Source organism: Mesoplodon bidens, assembly GCF_964165515.1.
Source record: "Mesoplodon bidens genome assembly, chromosome: 10".
In the NCBI taxonomy this organism is placed as follows: Eukaryota; Metazoa; Chordata; class Mammalia; order Artiodactyla; family Ziphiidae; genus Mesoplodon; species Mesoplodon bidens.
The window spans coordinates 85,803,384-85,819,374 of NC_138172.1; the positions used below are offsets into that span (position 1 = coordinate 85,803,384).

Consider the following 15,991-nt stretch of genomic DNA (forward strand, 5'->3'; position numbering starts at 1 on the left):
ATAATCCATGCAAATAGCAAAGCCATTTCCATGTTAGTAGAGAGTTAAGCATTACAAGAATTATAGTGCCCTTAAAATGTGCATGCATGCAAGATACAACTACACATGCCACCCTGTTTATTCAGCTAGGGTCCAAATGAATTGCCATTAACAAGGAGAGGATTCAGTGTCTCTGGCTGGTTTGGAAACATTTTCCTAGTAACCAACTGAAATTTGCAAAATAAAGCCACTAATGACAAGGAGCTTTGCTCTATGTCTTCATTAGTCAGCTGTCAATTTTTATCTCCTGAAAGCCTTCTAATCTACTAGAACTCTTGTTTTTCTGTGATTTCTGAACAGAGGAAATTCTAATCCAAACCCTCTTATTCCAGAGGAATGGAAAGCCCAATTCATTAAAACAGAAAGGAAGAAACTCCTGAACTACAAGGCTCGGCTGGTGAAGGACCTACAACCCCGAATTTATTGCCCTTTTGCTGGGTATTTTGTGGAATCTCACCCATCAGACAAGTATGGCTGTATATTTTGCATAACATATTTACACATGAGTTAATGTATGCTGGGATGAATGATTTAGCTGTGAATACAACATGAAACGAGAAAAAGTAATTAGTAGGAGTCTGGAGCTTATTTAACAAGCTGCCTGGGAACAGAGAGCCATGCTTGACAGCTAGAGTTAATTCAGATAGATTTTGTCCAAAAGGATCCTGGAAAGATTGAAGACAACGGTTATGTATTCAGTATACACTAGGGATTGAACTGGGGCTTTTAATCATTTAGTCTTCCAATGACACTGTAAGGTAAGTGTTATTATACCTGTTTAAGTTAGGGAATCTGAAACTCAGAGAGGCTAAGGGACTTGCTTGAAGTCACCCCGCTGGAAACACTGGAGGTGAGAAATGAATCCTGGTATGCTTAGCTCTAAAGCTATTTTCTCTATACCACACTACCTCTCAGAATAGAGACTGTATCGTTATCAAGTTATTTTCTCATTTTTGAGTATCTAAAAGGACTTCTCTTGCAGCAACATAACTTCTAGATCTTGTTTTTCAAGTGTAGTTTTGGAGGTCAATGAGTTTTCTTTGAGAATGTTTAAATGTTGAATTTTCATTTTAATGGTCAAATGAATGACAGTCTTAATACTGGGTATTGCGCAAGATTTCACAAATGTGAATATTCACACTTAGGGTTCTTTCTTGGTCACTTTGATACCAAGTCATCCTTAAAGATTTAGCAGTTAACTTTTGATAAAATGTTTCTCAAACAGGAGAAACTTCAAATTTAAGGAACACTTTTTTTAGTTCAGCTTAACCACTGTTTTTAGGTTGGATTTGTCCTTCTTGGGACTTTACTGCTGTCAGGTGCCTGAGCTGGGGAAGTGCTTTTCCTTTTCTCTCAAAACATGGACCCTGTGATCCAAAATTTCCTATGAATTACTAAAGCCAAACTAAACATTTGCAAGATTGTTAGTGTCCTTTTGAGGTTTTGGGTAGACCTGCTAGGGCCGAACTATGAGAACACTTATTATTTATATTGCGATCACATTAACTGTATAAATTGGTTTAGTATAAATGATATCATTTTGTTATTTAGTCCAAAAACAAGGCATGTCTTTTCATTTGTATAGGTTTTCTTTTGTGTCATTCAGCGGCATGTTAAAGTTTTCTTTATATAAGACTCACACACTTCTGGTTATGTTTATTCCTAGATATTTTCACTTTTTCTTTTGGTTGCTATTGCAAATGCAGTCTTTTCTATAATTATATTTCCTAAGTAGTAGTTGTTTCAATTGTTCGGAATAGTTTTCAGCTGATTCTCTTTAAATCATCTGCAAATAGTGGTAGTGATACCTCCTTTCATTACTTTATATGTCTGATTCATTGATGTTGCTTTTTTGGATTATTTCAAGTAAAATATTCCTGACTTAGAATGTTTATGCTCACTTAACTATGAAGGATGGAAGATGGAGTAGGTACAGTGGAATGAATGGCGGTAGGCAGCAAATGAAGGACTTAGTGAACCAGGGGAGGGTTGTCTGTGTCAAGTGACAATGATACAGAACCAGGGGAATGAGCTACTCCAATATTACTAGAAGCTGATGGCCCTGGAAAACTTCCCTTCAATTCCCCCCAAACCCTTCAGTTTTCTAAAGAAAATACTAGTTATCAGTGAATAGGTGTGTCTCACACTCAATCTTGACCTAGAGCAAAATGACAATCAGTTAATGAAACAAAAATAAACTTCTCAGTGCCTACCAATGTAGACATGGCACAAAGGTTTCACTTAAATGCACGAAGATTCAGTGTAGTTAAGAACCAGTATGGCATAGACACCAAGCAATCAGAACAGATAACAGGTAGTGCTGGATAACAGGTCCTGGAGGCTCTGCTCTCTCAAACTTTAATCCTTTAGTTGACTGAATGGAGAGAGAGCTAGGAGGCCCCAGGGGAGGGTCAGGTGCCTGGGACAGCAAAGAGGGCACTCAGGGAAGCAGCTTTGAACCAACTGGCATAGAACTATTTCAGTATTTTAGCAACTGTTATGCCTTCTGGCTGAACATCAGTCTGTCTTTAGAGCAATGGAAAAAGGAGGAGAGAAGAGATTCTGCTGCCATTTCCCGCTCTCACATCACACTACGTGGAAATACCCAAGAACTAAGGCATTAGACTGGGTGGTATTTTGCATACCACACTGCTTTGGACAGTGGTGAGCATCTGTTAAAAGATACAAAGAGAAAGCATGTCTAAGATAAATCCAGGAGAGTCTGTTGAAAAGGTGAAAACAGTGGGTTGTTCTATCACTTTCATGTTCTTAGTTATGGGTCACTCAAGTAAAAAGTACAAAACCGATAGCAATATTTGCCACATGACACTGTGGAGAGTATTAAAGTCAGCCAGTGAGGAAGTATTATTGAACTTGAATTTTTTTAAAAACTCAGAGAATTTCCTAAATTGGCTTCATATTAAATGCTCCATGTCAAAGCATGTAGTCTGAATGCAGATAAGTTAAGCATCCTTTGGGACGATCTTACGGTCCAAGGTTTAACTAGAGAAGAGGAACCAGGCAAGAAAATGGACATATGAAGTGACTTAATCTATTACCTAAAATGTGAGAAGGAAATAATTTTTCACCTTGGACCCACAAAGGGTTCTCTGCCTGACAGGTTAAAAATGGAATTGTACCCCAGACTCAGGTGTATTAGAGAGGAAGAGAGATGGTCTGTATCTGTGGAAAAACAGAAATACAAGCAGAGAAAAGAATGCATTGTACATATGGAAAAATTCAAGTAACTGGATTTCTAGTCATAAACCATGGAGACTAGAAGGTAGTAAGATACTATTTTTAAATTGCTTAAAGAAAAGAATGGTCAACATAGACTATATCCAGTGAAAATATCCTTCAGGAATGAGGGTAAAATAGAAACATTCCCAGATGAAGAAAAACTAAGGCAATTCATTATAAGAAGACCTACTTTAAAAGAAATGCTAAAGAAAGTTATTTAGATAAAAGGGAAATGACACTAGAGGGGAATTTGTGGAGGGACCACACTACCCAATTGTAAGACTTGCTAGAAAGCTCCAGTAATCAGGACAGCATGATATTGATGAAGGGATAAACACATAAATTAATGGAATAGAGTCCAAAAACAGAGCCACCCAAATATAGCCATTTGATTTTTGACAAAGGTACAAAAACAATTCAGTGGAGAAAAGACAGTCTTTTCAATAAATGTTATTGAATGATGAGCAATTAATTGGACATTCATATGCAAAAAATGAACCTCAATATAGTAGACCCTGCACTGTATACCAAAAAATAAGTCAAAATGGGTCATAGATCGAAATGTAAATGTAAAACTATGAAATTTTTAGAGGAAAATATAGGAGAAAATCTTCATGACCTTGGGTTAAGCAAAGACTTCTTAGATAGGACACCAAAAGCACAATCCATAAGTGAAAATTTTAATAAATTGGGCTTTATCAAAATTAAAATTTTTGCTCTGCGAAAGACACTGCTAAGAGAATGAAATGATAAACTACAGACCATGAGAAAAAGTTTGCAAATCATATATCTGATTAACAATTTGTATCTAGAATATATAATGAGCTTTCAAAAATCAGTGTAAGGAAACAGAGAACTCAATAATAAATGGGCAAAACATTTTGAACAGATACTCCACCAAAGAAGATATATCGATGCAAATGAGCATAAGAAATGACGTGCCCATATCACTAGTCATTAGAGAATGCAGATTAAAACCACAATGAAATAAGAATTAAAGTTAATAAAATTTTGAAAGATTAACACTATCCAGTTTTGGCAAAGATACAGAGCAATAGGACCTCTCGGACATTGCTGTTGAGAATTCAAAATGATACAGCTATCTGGAAAGCAGTATGGCTGTTGCTTTAAATATGCATTTATCATACGACCCAGAAATTCCATTCATGGGTATTTACCCTAGAGAAACTAAACTTTTATTCACACAAAACTATACACAAATATTAATAGTAGTTCTAGTCATAATTACCAAATCAACTCAAATGTCCTTCAACAGGTGAATGGATAAACAAACCGTGGTATATCCACACCATGGAATACAATAGAAAATAAATGACTATTGATATACACACAACCTGGTTGAATCTCAAAGGTATCGTGCTAAGTGAAAGAAGTCAGTCTCAAAAGATTATATATTGTGATTCCACTTATATGACATTCTGAGAAAGGCAAAACTATTGGGATGGAGAAAAAAGTCAGTGGTTGCCAGAGGTTAGGCTGAGGGGAAGGGAGGGTTTGACTAAAAAGGGCCAACATGGGGGAGTTTTGAGAGAACAGAATATAGAGCAGAGAGAAGGGCTCTGTATCCTGATTTTAGTAGTAGCACAAATCTATACATGTGTTAAAATTCATAGAGCTGTTCACCAAAAGAAATCCAAAAATTGGATCTAAGTAAATCTTAAAAATAAACAACAGCAACAACAAAAAAGCTAACAGTTATTCTTAACACCTCAGTCATGTTAATTAAAGCTACATATTTAGGTCATATTTGTGATACAACAAATATATATGCACATCTGATATAATACACAACCCCTTGAAAAAACCAAAATATACAATTGATCCATTTGGTAGTATTTGAAGCATAGTTTTATTATTTTAAATGTTAAAGTCTTTTAGATGTTTTAATTTTGCTTTTATAAGAGTCTGTCAATTGTATAGAGCATCTGTTTGATCACGAAGTGACTCAGCCCCTAACATTGATAGTGTTTTTATGAGCAAGTACCAGTACCATCTGCTTCATTGCTGATCACTTTACGATCAGTACCTGGAGCATTTTGTGAACAAAGGTCAGGGACTGCCCACATGCAGACGGAATGCATATGTCTTTCTACTCTGAGAGTACACTTACCTGTAAATTTGTTGGATAGTAAAGAAACCAGTCCTTGAGCTAAGTTTTTGTGACAAAATCCTGTAAGTACTGGCCATGATTTCTCATCCATTTAGGCAGCAGAGTACAGTAGGGGAAATAGTGTACATGGAATTTAGGGTCTTTCCTAATACCACTTACTAGGACCAAGTTTTTTGACTTCTCTGGGCTTCATGTGACTCATCATTAAAACCTGACTGTTTCCACTGTGAAGTTCTTTGTCCTCTGATGACATATCTGTATGTGTCTAGTCGCTTAATGTGTCCTTTTGCTGATATGTTTCCTTCTTTATTACCTTCTTGTTGATATTACTTAGCTGTCTCTCATCTTCCCAATATTTCCAGAAAGGTTGGCCTAAAGTTAAAATAGAATTTATTTCGATCAATGCTGTTCATCATTCATTCATTCATTTATTGAGCAGCATGTGCTAGGTGCTGGAGAACTAGAGATGAAATGACTGTCTTCAGAGTTGGAAGAGAAAAGCAATAGTAATACAGAATGATAAATGTTATGGTACATGTACGTTCTGGAGGCAATGGGATACAGAGGGGAGTCGGAAAATGACTGCTGGATGAGACTATGAAGCAAAGTTTGGAAGTATGAGTAGACACCCACCAGCAAAGATGGAAAGATGCTGAGATGAGAGTTTGCAGTTCAGTGTAGGGGACTGAGGCGGGTGTATTTTTGGGAGGGGGCAGTGGGAACCAGACAGTGAACACCGCTGTGTGCCACTCCACATGGCTTGGATTTCGTCCTTAAGAATGAGGAACCTGGTAAAGGAGTCTAACAAGGAACAGACACATGATCAGATGTGCACTGGAGAGGCTAGGTTGTACGTCTGCATGGTGGGAAGGGAGACAGGAATGTCGATCCTGGAGTACAGTTTGAAAATCATTACAGTAATCTCGGAAGGACTGATGAATGACAGTGGGGATTGAGAATTCAGGTTCTAGAAATATAAAGGAGGTTGAATTGCAAGAACTTGGAGACGAACTGTATATGATGGTTTCTTACTTAAGGACACTTGACCACTTAGTGTGATGCTGCCGTATAAAGCAGTTGTAAGTCACACTTCTGTGTATTAGTAGTTGGCCGATGTTACCCTCTGTACGCACAATACCCCTCAGAGGGCAGCGTCTGGGTATTAATTTGATTATTATTTTAGAGAGGCAGACAAAGAAGCATCAAGAAGTTAAAGACTTTTGTGAACGCCACACGTTACGTTTTAGGAAGAGTAATCTGATAGCACCCGGATCAGAGGCAGGGAGATCAGTTGGTGAACCATTCTGAGACTAGAGGTAGTAAGATGATGAGACAAAGAGGTGACACTGCTCCAAATTGAGGACTGCGCCAGTGGGAGGACATTCACGTGTGTAGGAAGGGACAAGTTCGACATCTTTGGCTGGAGAGCTATCTTTACTCATGTCTGCAAGATCATAAATAATGTAAGTCACCTTGGTGCTATAGAAATACAAATGCTTACATATGTTTTGTGTTTGTCTATCTGACTGAAAATATCTATCCAGTCTAGGTAACCCAGTTGTAGCTCAAGAAAGTACAATTCCCTTTAACAGAAATGTCTGTCTATGTAACCCATGTCTGGTGAAACACAGTGACAAATCCTGGATCTCTCTTTTTCTGCTCCAGCATCACCACAATTACCTTCCCGTATGACATTATAAAATTGATGATTTACAGCTTTTCCAGAAAGACTGTGCCTTGGAATTAAATTTGGGAGATACCCAGCACTGATCAATAGCACAATTAGAGACTAGATCTCAGGATGGACTATGACTGAGGATGTGTGTGCTCTTTTGTAGCAGGTGGATTTTAATGGTTTTGAATGGAAAGCCTTTTTGGGGGGAGGGGGTTTATAAACAATAGAAATTTATTTCTCAAACTTCTGGAGACTGGAAAGTCCAAGATCAAGGCGCTGGCAGATTTGGTATCTAGTGAGGGCCCACTTCCTGGTTCAGAGACGCCTGTCGTTTTACATATAACCTCACATGATGGAAGGGGTTGGAAAGACTTATCAGACTTTACTCCCAAAGTTGGGGAAAGGCTCCTGCTTGTGGCCTCCTGGGAAGGATAAGCCCTGTTTTGGCGGTGGAGAGCTGGGTGGACACTGCCGACCTGGGGCAAGTCACCTGACCCCTCTGATCCTTAGTCTCTTTCTCTATAAAACAAGAGTAATAATGGCAGGTACCTCAGTGGGTTGTGAAGATAAAATCAGTTAGTTCATGTTAAACGCTTAGTATATACCTGCCAAGTAATATTTAATCATCTATATATTTCATTGATATTAAATATAAGAAAATGAATCACTATGCTATAAACTGAAACTAACACACTACTGTAAATAACTATACTTCAATTTAAAAAAACTGGAAAAAAATTAAATACAATATTGTGCTATTCCTACCTCTTTATAGTAGTCTTGCTACATCTAACTTCAATTCCAATCACTATGTGATTATACTAAAAAACAAAGTATAAATAATAGCTGTTCCCTAATTAGGGACATTAGCCCAAATGTAGTCTTTATTTTTCCTGGGATAAGTGCAGGGGGATTGGGAAATAGGAATGCAGAGGAAACAAACAAATAAAAATTCTGTCATTGTTCTAATCAAAATTTCATCTGAGAATAAACTTTCTTACATGGGAATTTTCTTATTTCTCAGGTATATTAAGGAAACAAACATCAAAAATGACCCAAATGAACTCAACAACCTTATCAAGAAAAATTCTGATGTGTTAACATGGACCCCACGACCTGGAGCCACTCTTGATCTGGGTAGGATGCTAAAGGATCCAACAGACAGGTTTGGCTTAAATACTTATAGAGAAAAAAATGATTCAGGGATTTTTTTCAATATTATGAGAAAATAAAGTACATACCTGTGGTCTCTTGGTAGGTCCCTATTTGTCAGAATATTAAGTTTTTATTGAGTAGCATCCTGAGCTTGTCATGCATTAAGATCCACACATCACTTTTTAAAATGGAAGTCTTACTGTTTAAAGAAAATAAACTATTAAATAAGTATCTTTCAAATCTAGGGGAAAAAAGGTTGAGTTTTTTCTCAGTCCTATATAATAATTTTCTCATCCTACGTAATAATTACTCAGATGTTTTCCTCGTCTCAGAGCCTTACTTGAAAACAAAGAGTGAGGAAGTTTTTTCTATGAAGGACAATTGATGCAGCTCAAAAATAAGTTCTCTGAAGTAAAAAGCAATAAGCTTGAGAATTAGTTTTCATATCAGTATAAACATTACCCAACTGCCAATTCCACAGACAGTACCTTTGAACAAGTAACAGTGCACTGGGAGTGCAATTCAGGAGAAGTTACTATTGATGTCACAGACCTATATTTTTACACATACTTGTCTTGAGCCAAATGGAAATGTTAGTTCCTCACCCTTATTTAGAAATGGACTGAACGTGTTGGAGAGCTGGGCACACAGTTGCCAACAGCACACCCCTCTCCTGGCCTTACCTTTGCAAAGTTGGTGTGAATGGTGCAGCCAGCTGATTATGCCCTTCTGCTAACTTCCCATATCCAACTAGTTACCAAATCTGGTCAATTCTTCATAAATCTCTCACAAATCCACCACTCGTCTCCAGCCTCTTCCGTCGTGACCTTAATTCGCCCTCCCACAATTTTTTTTCACCTAGATTCAAGCAGCGGCCCTCGACTTGGCTCTGTGCCTCCACCCTGCTCTCCTCTGATCTATCCTCCATGCCAGCCTTTTTCAATCTGCTGGCCACAGTCCACTGGTGGGTTGTAAAATCAATGGCGTTGATCACGATCAGCATTTAAAAAAACGAAATAGAATAAAACAGAATAGACCTGAGTACATTGCCCGAGTACATATAACAAGGAGTAGTATTATTTCAGGAGACTTTGTTTCACAGGTACGCTTGGTATGTGGACCTCCAGGGTCCTCAAGTAAAATATAATTCTTCCTGGGATCATAAGCAAGGAAAGCCTCCACTCTGCATTGTTGCCGAAGAAACCTTTTTTAAATGCAAAACTCTTCCTGTTCCTTTCCCTGCTTAAAATTCCTTAGGATCTCCCCAGTACCTCTAGGATAAAAGCAGTTTGTATTCTCCAGATCAAGGGTGAGCGAAGTTTTTAATTATTTCAGGTTTTAGCAGGACATTCAAGAGTCTGGCATTTGGCACTGGCAGAATTCTCCATCATCTCTCTCCAGTTCCCCAGATGTTATCCTATGGTAATAATCCTCAAACTTGAATGAACATCAGAATAACTTGAAGCACTTGGATAAATGCAGCTCCCTGGGCTCGACCCCCTGAGATTCTGATTCAGTAGATCTGAGGCAGAGCCTGGGAATCTGCATTTGTATCATTGTGTCACACCAAAGCATTCTGGGTAACAAGAGAGTCGATATTGTTGGATTCTCAGTAGTAATACAGAGTGTAAGGATACAGGGAGGCTAAGTGCTTAACTCTGCCTTGTGAGAGGAAGAGGGGCCAGGAGAGAACAGGACATGTGGTCAAGGGAAGCTCAATCTGAAGTCTTAGGCGTTTGAGCTATGTCTTAGAGATCAGGAGGTAGGTTATAATTAAGAGAGACGGATGGAGATTCCGCTCAGAGGGACTGACACGTGCTGGAGAAGGGAGGTGTAACTAGTGTCATGAATTTGGTGAGTGCAGATCCTTTAAGTGAATAGACCTATGCCATTCATTTGGAGATGATTTATTGAGATCCTTCTGTATACCTGGCATCATACTAGGTACAAGGAAAGAGCTGTGAAGAGGTCCTTGCCTCATGAATCCAACCATCCACCTGACTGTAGGGTTGGTAAGTGAAGGTGGAGGAAAAGGATGAGAGGGGAATGCCCTGTCGGGCCAGGGTCGGAAAGGACTTGTGAGACAGTCCAAGGAACTAGCCTGTGAGTAAGGCGAGCTTGAGAAAGTTATAAAGCGAAGAAGGAACATTACTGCGTTGTGTTTTAGAAAAACTGTTTTACTTTTTGGAAGACCATGTCCTGGGGAAGAGGCCACAGGGGGAAGAACTGGAGTCAGGGAGGCCAGCTGGAAGACTGAGGCTTTATCCAGGAAGAGATTAGTGAGGCTGTAGACTGAGATGGGGGGAGGAGTTGGAGAAGCAGCCTTGACATTCATTTAGAAGTTAGGAACTTTAGGTTTTGATAAGTAATTTATTATCGAAACCAGTGCCTCTGTAGCTTTGGGCAAATAATGGACTAAAAGTGTTGTTTTGATAAGTGGGACATAGTTACCAAATCGCTACTGGCCAGGTGCCCATTTCCCTCCTCATCTTTCCCTTATCCAGATCACATCCTATTCTATTGCCAGGATTCAATATTCCATGTTCCATGCAATGATCCATCTTCACACCAGATGGACAGCTCTAGGAATGTCAGAGAACTCTCTCGTCCATATTGCTGACTGGGTTTACATACAGAATTGCCCATCTGTCTGAGAGCTGCGGTTTGATTAGTATAGTGAGAGGACCATATATTAGAGACACAAAATTCTACGTATATCTCAAAGATAGGCTAAAGTCACTTCTATGTTCAACAGATATTTATGGGGCCCCTTCTATGTGCCAGTCATGGTTGCTACTCTCATCAAACTTATATTCTAGTGGAGGTGGGGGGCAGGGCAGGAGTGAGCAGACTTCCACAAAATCAATGTGGCCACTTATATTCAACATTTCCATAATTTAGTTACTTGAGCCGAAAGGGTCCGCATCAGTGGTTTTCCAATTTTTGTTTCCCCAACACGGACTTTTATCTTTAAATGTATTCTGACTTGGAGAGCCATCACACTAAACAATTAACAGGAGCTGTTCTGGTTTAGGCTGGGGTGGAACGCTACCCCTCAGTGTTCCCCGAGGCACTTCTGTGAGACCCCTTGGTATCATCTGAACAGTCTTAAAGCTGCTTGTCTGGTTGACTGTTGAAATTGAAGTGCTAATTTCTGCCTTCCTTATTTGTTGCTTTCTTCTTTCCTTGTTCTCTCACGTTTGTGTCTTTAAGCAAAGGCATCATAGAGCCTCCAGAGGAGACTAAAATTTACAAGGATTCCTGGGACTTTGGACCATATTTGAGAATCTTGAATGCTGCTGTAGGAGATGAAATATTTCATCACTCACGCTGGATAAAAGAATACTTCACTTGGGCTGGATTTAAGGATTATAACCTGGTGGTCAGGGTATGCTATGAAGTATTATTTGTCTTTGCTATCTTGTATTATGAAGTATTCCAATTTGTTTCTCAAAAAACATTTATTAAGCCCTACCATCTGCTTCACAGAAAATAGACTGGACAATGTGCTAAAGCAATCCCTTGTTGAAAATGTAGGGAACGTTCTGAGGTCCAGCTCAGTTTCTCTCTGGGAGCACTTTTTCCTCCCATCACCATGTATTAGTTTTTGTTTTGTGGGTGTTTTGTTGTGTTGTGTTTGTAGTAGAAACAGGTACTTAAACTGTGGAACAGGCAAGTGGGCTCCACTGGAGAGGTGGTGTCGTGTAGCAGCAGAGAAGCAGGTAATTCTTATCTGCAGCTGTGGTAAGGAATGAATTGCACAAACCACGAGGTCAGCTTAGAACTTAAATTAGCCCCAACATGTACGCACAGAGCTCACAAGCCCAAGTGGTTCACGTTATAAGCTGGTCACCAAAACTGAGGAGGTATCCAAAAACAAAATAAGTACCAACAGGCAGGGGGTGAAAGAGAAAGAGGAGGCCTGAAATGGGCTGGAAGTCCCTGCAATACTTATATGTATATTTTATCCCACTTACATATAGTGCCTGAATTTGTGCATGGGGAGCAAAGTTTAAGGAAAGCATCAGGAAATGGACAGCACTCATACCCTTAGAAATAAAGACTGGTTACCCTCAGGGTGAGGGCTGTTCTCAAGTTTACCTTTCAACACCTGAACATTAATACCGGGTACCAGGCAACACTTAGCATTCTCAAAATCAGTGAGTCCTGAAAACCTACCTGGGGGTCAGAGCCAGTCTGTGACGAAGTTTTTGATGGTCAATAATGAAACAAGTATGAGTATGCATGTGAGTGTGGTTGCAAAGATGTCAACTCTCTTTTCTTGGGATGAATTGTCATTTCTCCAAGATTAGGTCCTTTCTATTTTTGAGGCATGAGAGCAGTCTTCCTTTAATGAAATAGAAGGATAGTAGATGTAAGAATTTTTTTTAAGTCCCCACTTAGCAAAATGAACTGTTGATGACTACATGAGCTACCAAATATTTTTTAGAAAATTGTCTTTGAAACCCAAAGACCTGGGAAACATTGGTCTACATTATATTTTCAGTTGAGCAATTAGTATGAAAAAGAGAAAACATTTGGAATTTTCAATGACACTCTTTATGTTTAGCTGCTATGTGATGGTGAGAAAAATTTCACATTTTATTTATTTTTTAGCCTGCAAACATACAGTGGTATTTGGTATCTCATTACTAATAGTGCTTAAGATAATGATATCCTTCTCTGTAAATTTGATTGAAGCTAGTGATATGAAGCAGTTTTGCTAGTGTAGAAGAGTAGGATTAGAATTCAGTTCAGGAAAGAAGAGAGAGGGGGAGAGGGATTGAAGGAGGGGCTAGAGGAGGGGGGAATAGAAGAGAGCAGAGAGGAGAGACTCTTTTTATATTAACTCCACTTCATTGCTATCATTTAAGAGCATTTGGGTCTTGTACGTTCCAAAATTTTTTAAGGACCTTGACCACCAGATTGATGTGCTTCTTCCCTTTACCATGTTGTCATTTGCACAGATGATTGAGACAGATGAGGACTTCAACCCTTTTCCTGGAGGATATGACTATTTGGTTGACTTTCTAGATTTATCCTTTCCAAAAGAAAGACCAAGCCGGGAACATCCGTATGAGGAAGTAAGCAGGAACACCAGTGGAAGTGCTCCTTCCTTCCTTCCTTCCATCTTTCCTTCCTTCCTAAATAAACTTTTTAGTTTGGAATAACCTTTAGATTTACAGAAAAGTTGCAAGGATAGTACAGAGAGTATTGTTAACATCTTACTTTACTGTGCTACATTTGTCACAACTAACATGCCGATACTGAAACATTATTATTAACTAAACTCCATACTTGTTTCTTTTTGAGTTATTTGCAAAGATTGGCTTTTCTACCTGCTTCCTTCCAAACAGCTGACCCTCCTGCACTGTTATCAGACCTGCAAGCACTGATCTCTGCCTTCCTTGCCTTCTCTCCAGTGGTGTCTCCTTCCCCAGACAAACCCAATGGGTGGCTCTCTAAAGAAAGGGAAGTCAGTATGAACCAACACATATTTTGTTGAGCTCCAATTTTTAACAAATCCCTAACACACGGCAGGCATGGTGTTAAGAGCCGGGGCTTTGGACACAATGTCAAGACTGGGATTAGTACCCCATCCCTACTGATGAGGATTATTGATTATGAGGCTTTGAGTCCCTGTCCGAGCCTTGGTGGTTTTTTGTTTTTTGTTTTCCTTCCATTGGGCTTCTTCCCACCTTATCAGGTTTTTTTTATTATAGTCAAATGACATAAAATATGTGAGCATACATTGTAATTTTAAATTCTATATAAATGCAAAAATCACTAAATAAATTAGGAAGGTGTATAGTCTGCCCTTAAGTGTATTACACATGCCATATAAATGTGTAATGCCTTAATTATAGAGGTTTAAATGTACCTTTATAAAATAGATGTATTCTTAAACTACATTTTAATAATTTGACTTGTATTTTTATGTCTAGTACTTGCTGTTGAAGAGAATCTTATGGTGAAACTTTAGTAAAACCAATAATCCACCGCCTGCTTTATGGGTTTTAAAAAACTGGGTTTTCACATATAGGAAAACCCTACATAAAAAACACCCATTTTAAGCAAAGTGAATCTGCTAAATTTATTGCTTTATTTACCAAACACATACATAACACAGCTTCATAAATCTTAGGTCATTTAATACGACCACCTCATTAGCCCATATTACTATACTCCCCATTTATGGGTGAGGAAAATGCCATGCCAAGGGGTTGCATAACCTGCCCAAGGTCGTACAGCTAGTGAATACGTGGTGCAGGGCTTTGACCACAAGTGATCTAGCTCCAGAGTCTGTGTATTTAGCCACTGTCCTGCTTCTTAACTGTGAATTTACAAAACTTATAAATTAAGGTATCTGTTGCCATAAGTGAGATTTTTCTTTGGAATTTTTAAAATCACAGTTCATTAAAAATATTTCATTGAAAAAAAGTCACTTTTCCACAGCTTTTCATAATGCATCTGTTGGATAAAGCAGGCAACAGCTCTCTTGCAGATTTAATACACCATGGGGTAAACCATCATGCCTGCTGTGTACGTGGTGGTCCCTATTTTGACTCTCAGTGCTTTTGTCTCCCAGGATTTTAGTGAGATTTCTGTATGTTGAGGTTCATATATAGAGGATATGCCTAGACTTGGAAGAGCTCCTTTTCTTGTCACCTGGAGCCTTCTCATATTGCCTTTTTTTGAAGGCGGGGGCCATTCATTGCCTTTTAAACTCATAAATATATTTTCTATCACACCAACTCTCCATCTTTCCTAGATGCATGGCTCCTGTACCTGACCATCCTCCTGTTCCAATCTGGATGGGCCCCTCTCTAGGTCTGCTGCCAATCTGTCACCCTGTGACATCCCTTACCCACTGCCAGACCCCACCCATGTCTTCACCTTCTTTGCTTTCCTCCTTTGTGGGACTTTCTGCTTAAGTATCTGCCGAAGAAATGTTACACGGGAGCTGAACTTCAAGTACTTTCCTGTCTGATCTTGCACGATAGCTTGGCTGAACCCATTATGCTGGGTGGCAATCACTTTCCTTGGTTACCTGAAAGCATTGCTCCTTCAGCTTCTACTGTAGTTGCATGCAGTGTTGCTTACCGCAGGCTGACCTTTCTTCCATTGTAGGTGACTTTTAAGAAATTAGGGATTAATCTATATTTACCAAAAAAAAAAAAAAGACCTTTTCAAGCAGCAGGCTTTACTTGAAGGCAGGGGTTACACGCTTAAATGCTCACAGGCAGACCCGAGGCAGATCCTGTAAATAGGGGGAGCTGGGTGGAGACTGTATCAAGTGGAAAGCATGGGAAGGGAGGAGCCCCTACGGAGCTCCAGCTGATCTTCCGAATTTTCCAGAAAACTTGGAAATCTGGATTTTCATGTAAAATACCCAGATTTATAAATGTGGAAAGTTAATTCAATTTTTTAAAAAGGGACTGTAAGCTATCAACTAAGACCTAGGTTGTATTTGGACAGGGGCTCACCCGTTTAAGTTATGAAGTTGAGGGGCCAGCTATTAGGCTGAGGGACCCCTAAATACCAAAGTGTGGAGGTCCTTGCTCTGGGGCATCACATATACACTCCTGCCCTCATTCTTCCTGCAAAATTGATTCCATTTATTCAGAGAACTGTCTGAATGAATGTATTTGGCCCAGGAGCCACACATAGGCGTAAGGAAGGGGTTGACTGTTTTGTGTACATACTTTTGTGCTCTGTGTCCCTGCTGTCATCCATGTCATCTCCTGAAT

At 39.2% G+C, this 15,991-nt stretch overlaps 1 protein-coding gene across 17 annotated transcripts in view; it reads left to right on the forward strand.

The window, feature by feature from the left end:
• LOC308623153 (cytidine monophosphate-N-acetylneuraminic acid hydroxylase) overlaps positions 1 to 15,991 on the forward strand; it is a 115,681-nt gene that overhangs the window by 90,464 nt on the left and 9,226 nt on the right. For all 17 annotated transcript variants that reach the window (XM_081245175.1, XM_081245176.1, XM_081245169.1 and 14 more), the window contains 4 exons: positions 372 to 507; positions 8,110 to 8,250; positions 11,454 to 11,628; positions 13,208 to 13,324. In XM_081245175.1, coding sequence (XP_081101301.1) covers positions 372 to 507; positions 8,110 to 8,250; positions 11,454 to 11,628; positions 13,208 to 13,324 — 569 coding nt within the window. The remainder of the gene's footprint in view (positions 1 to 371; positions 508 to 8,109; positions 8,251 to 11,453; positions 11,629 to 13,207; positions 13,325 to 15,991) is intronic.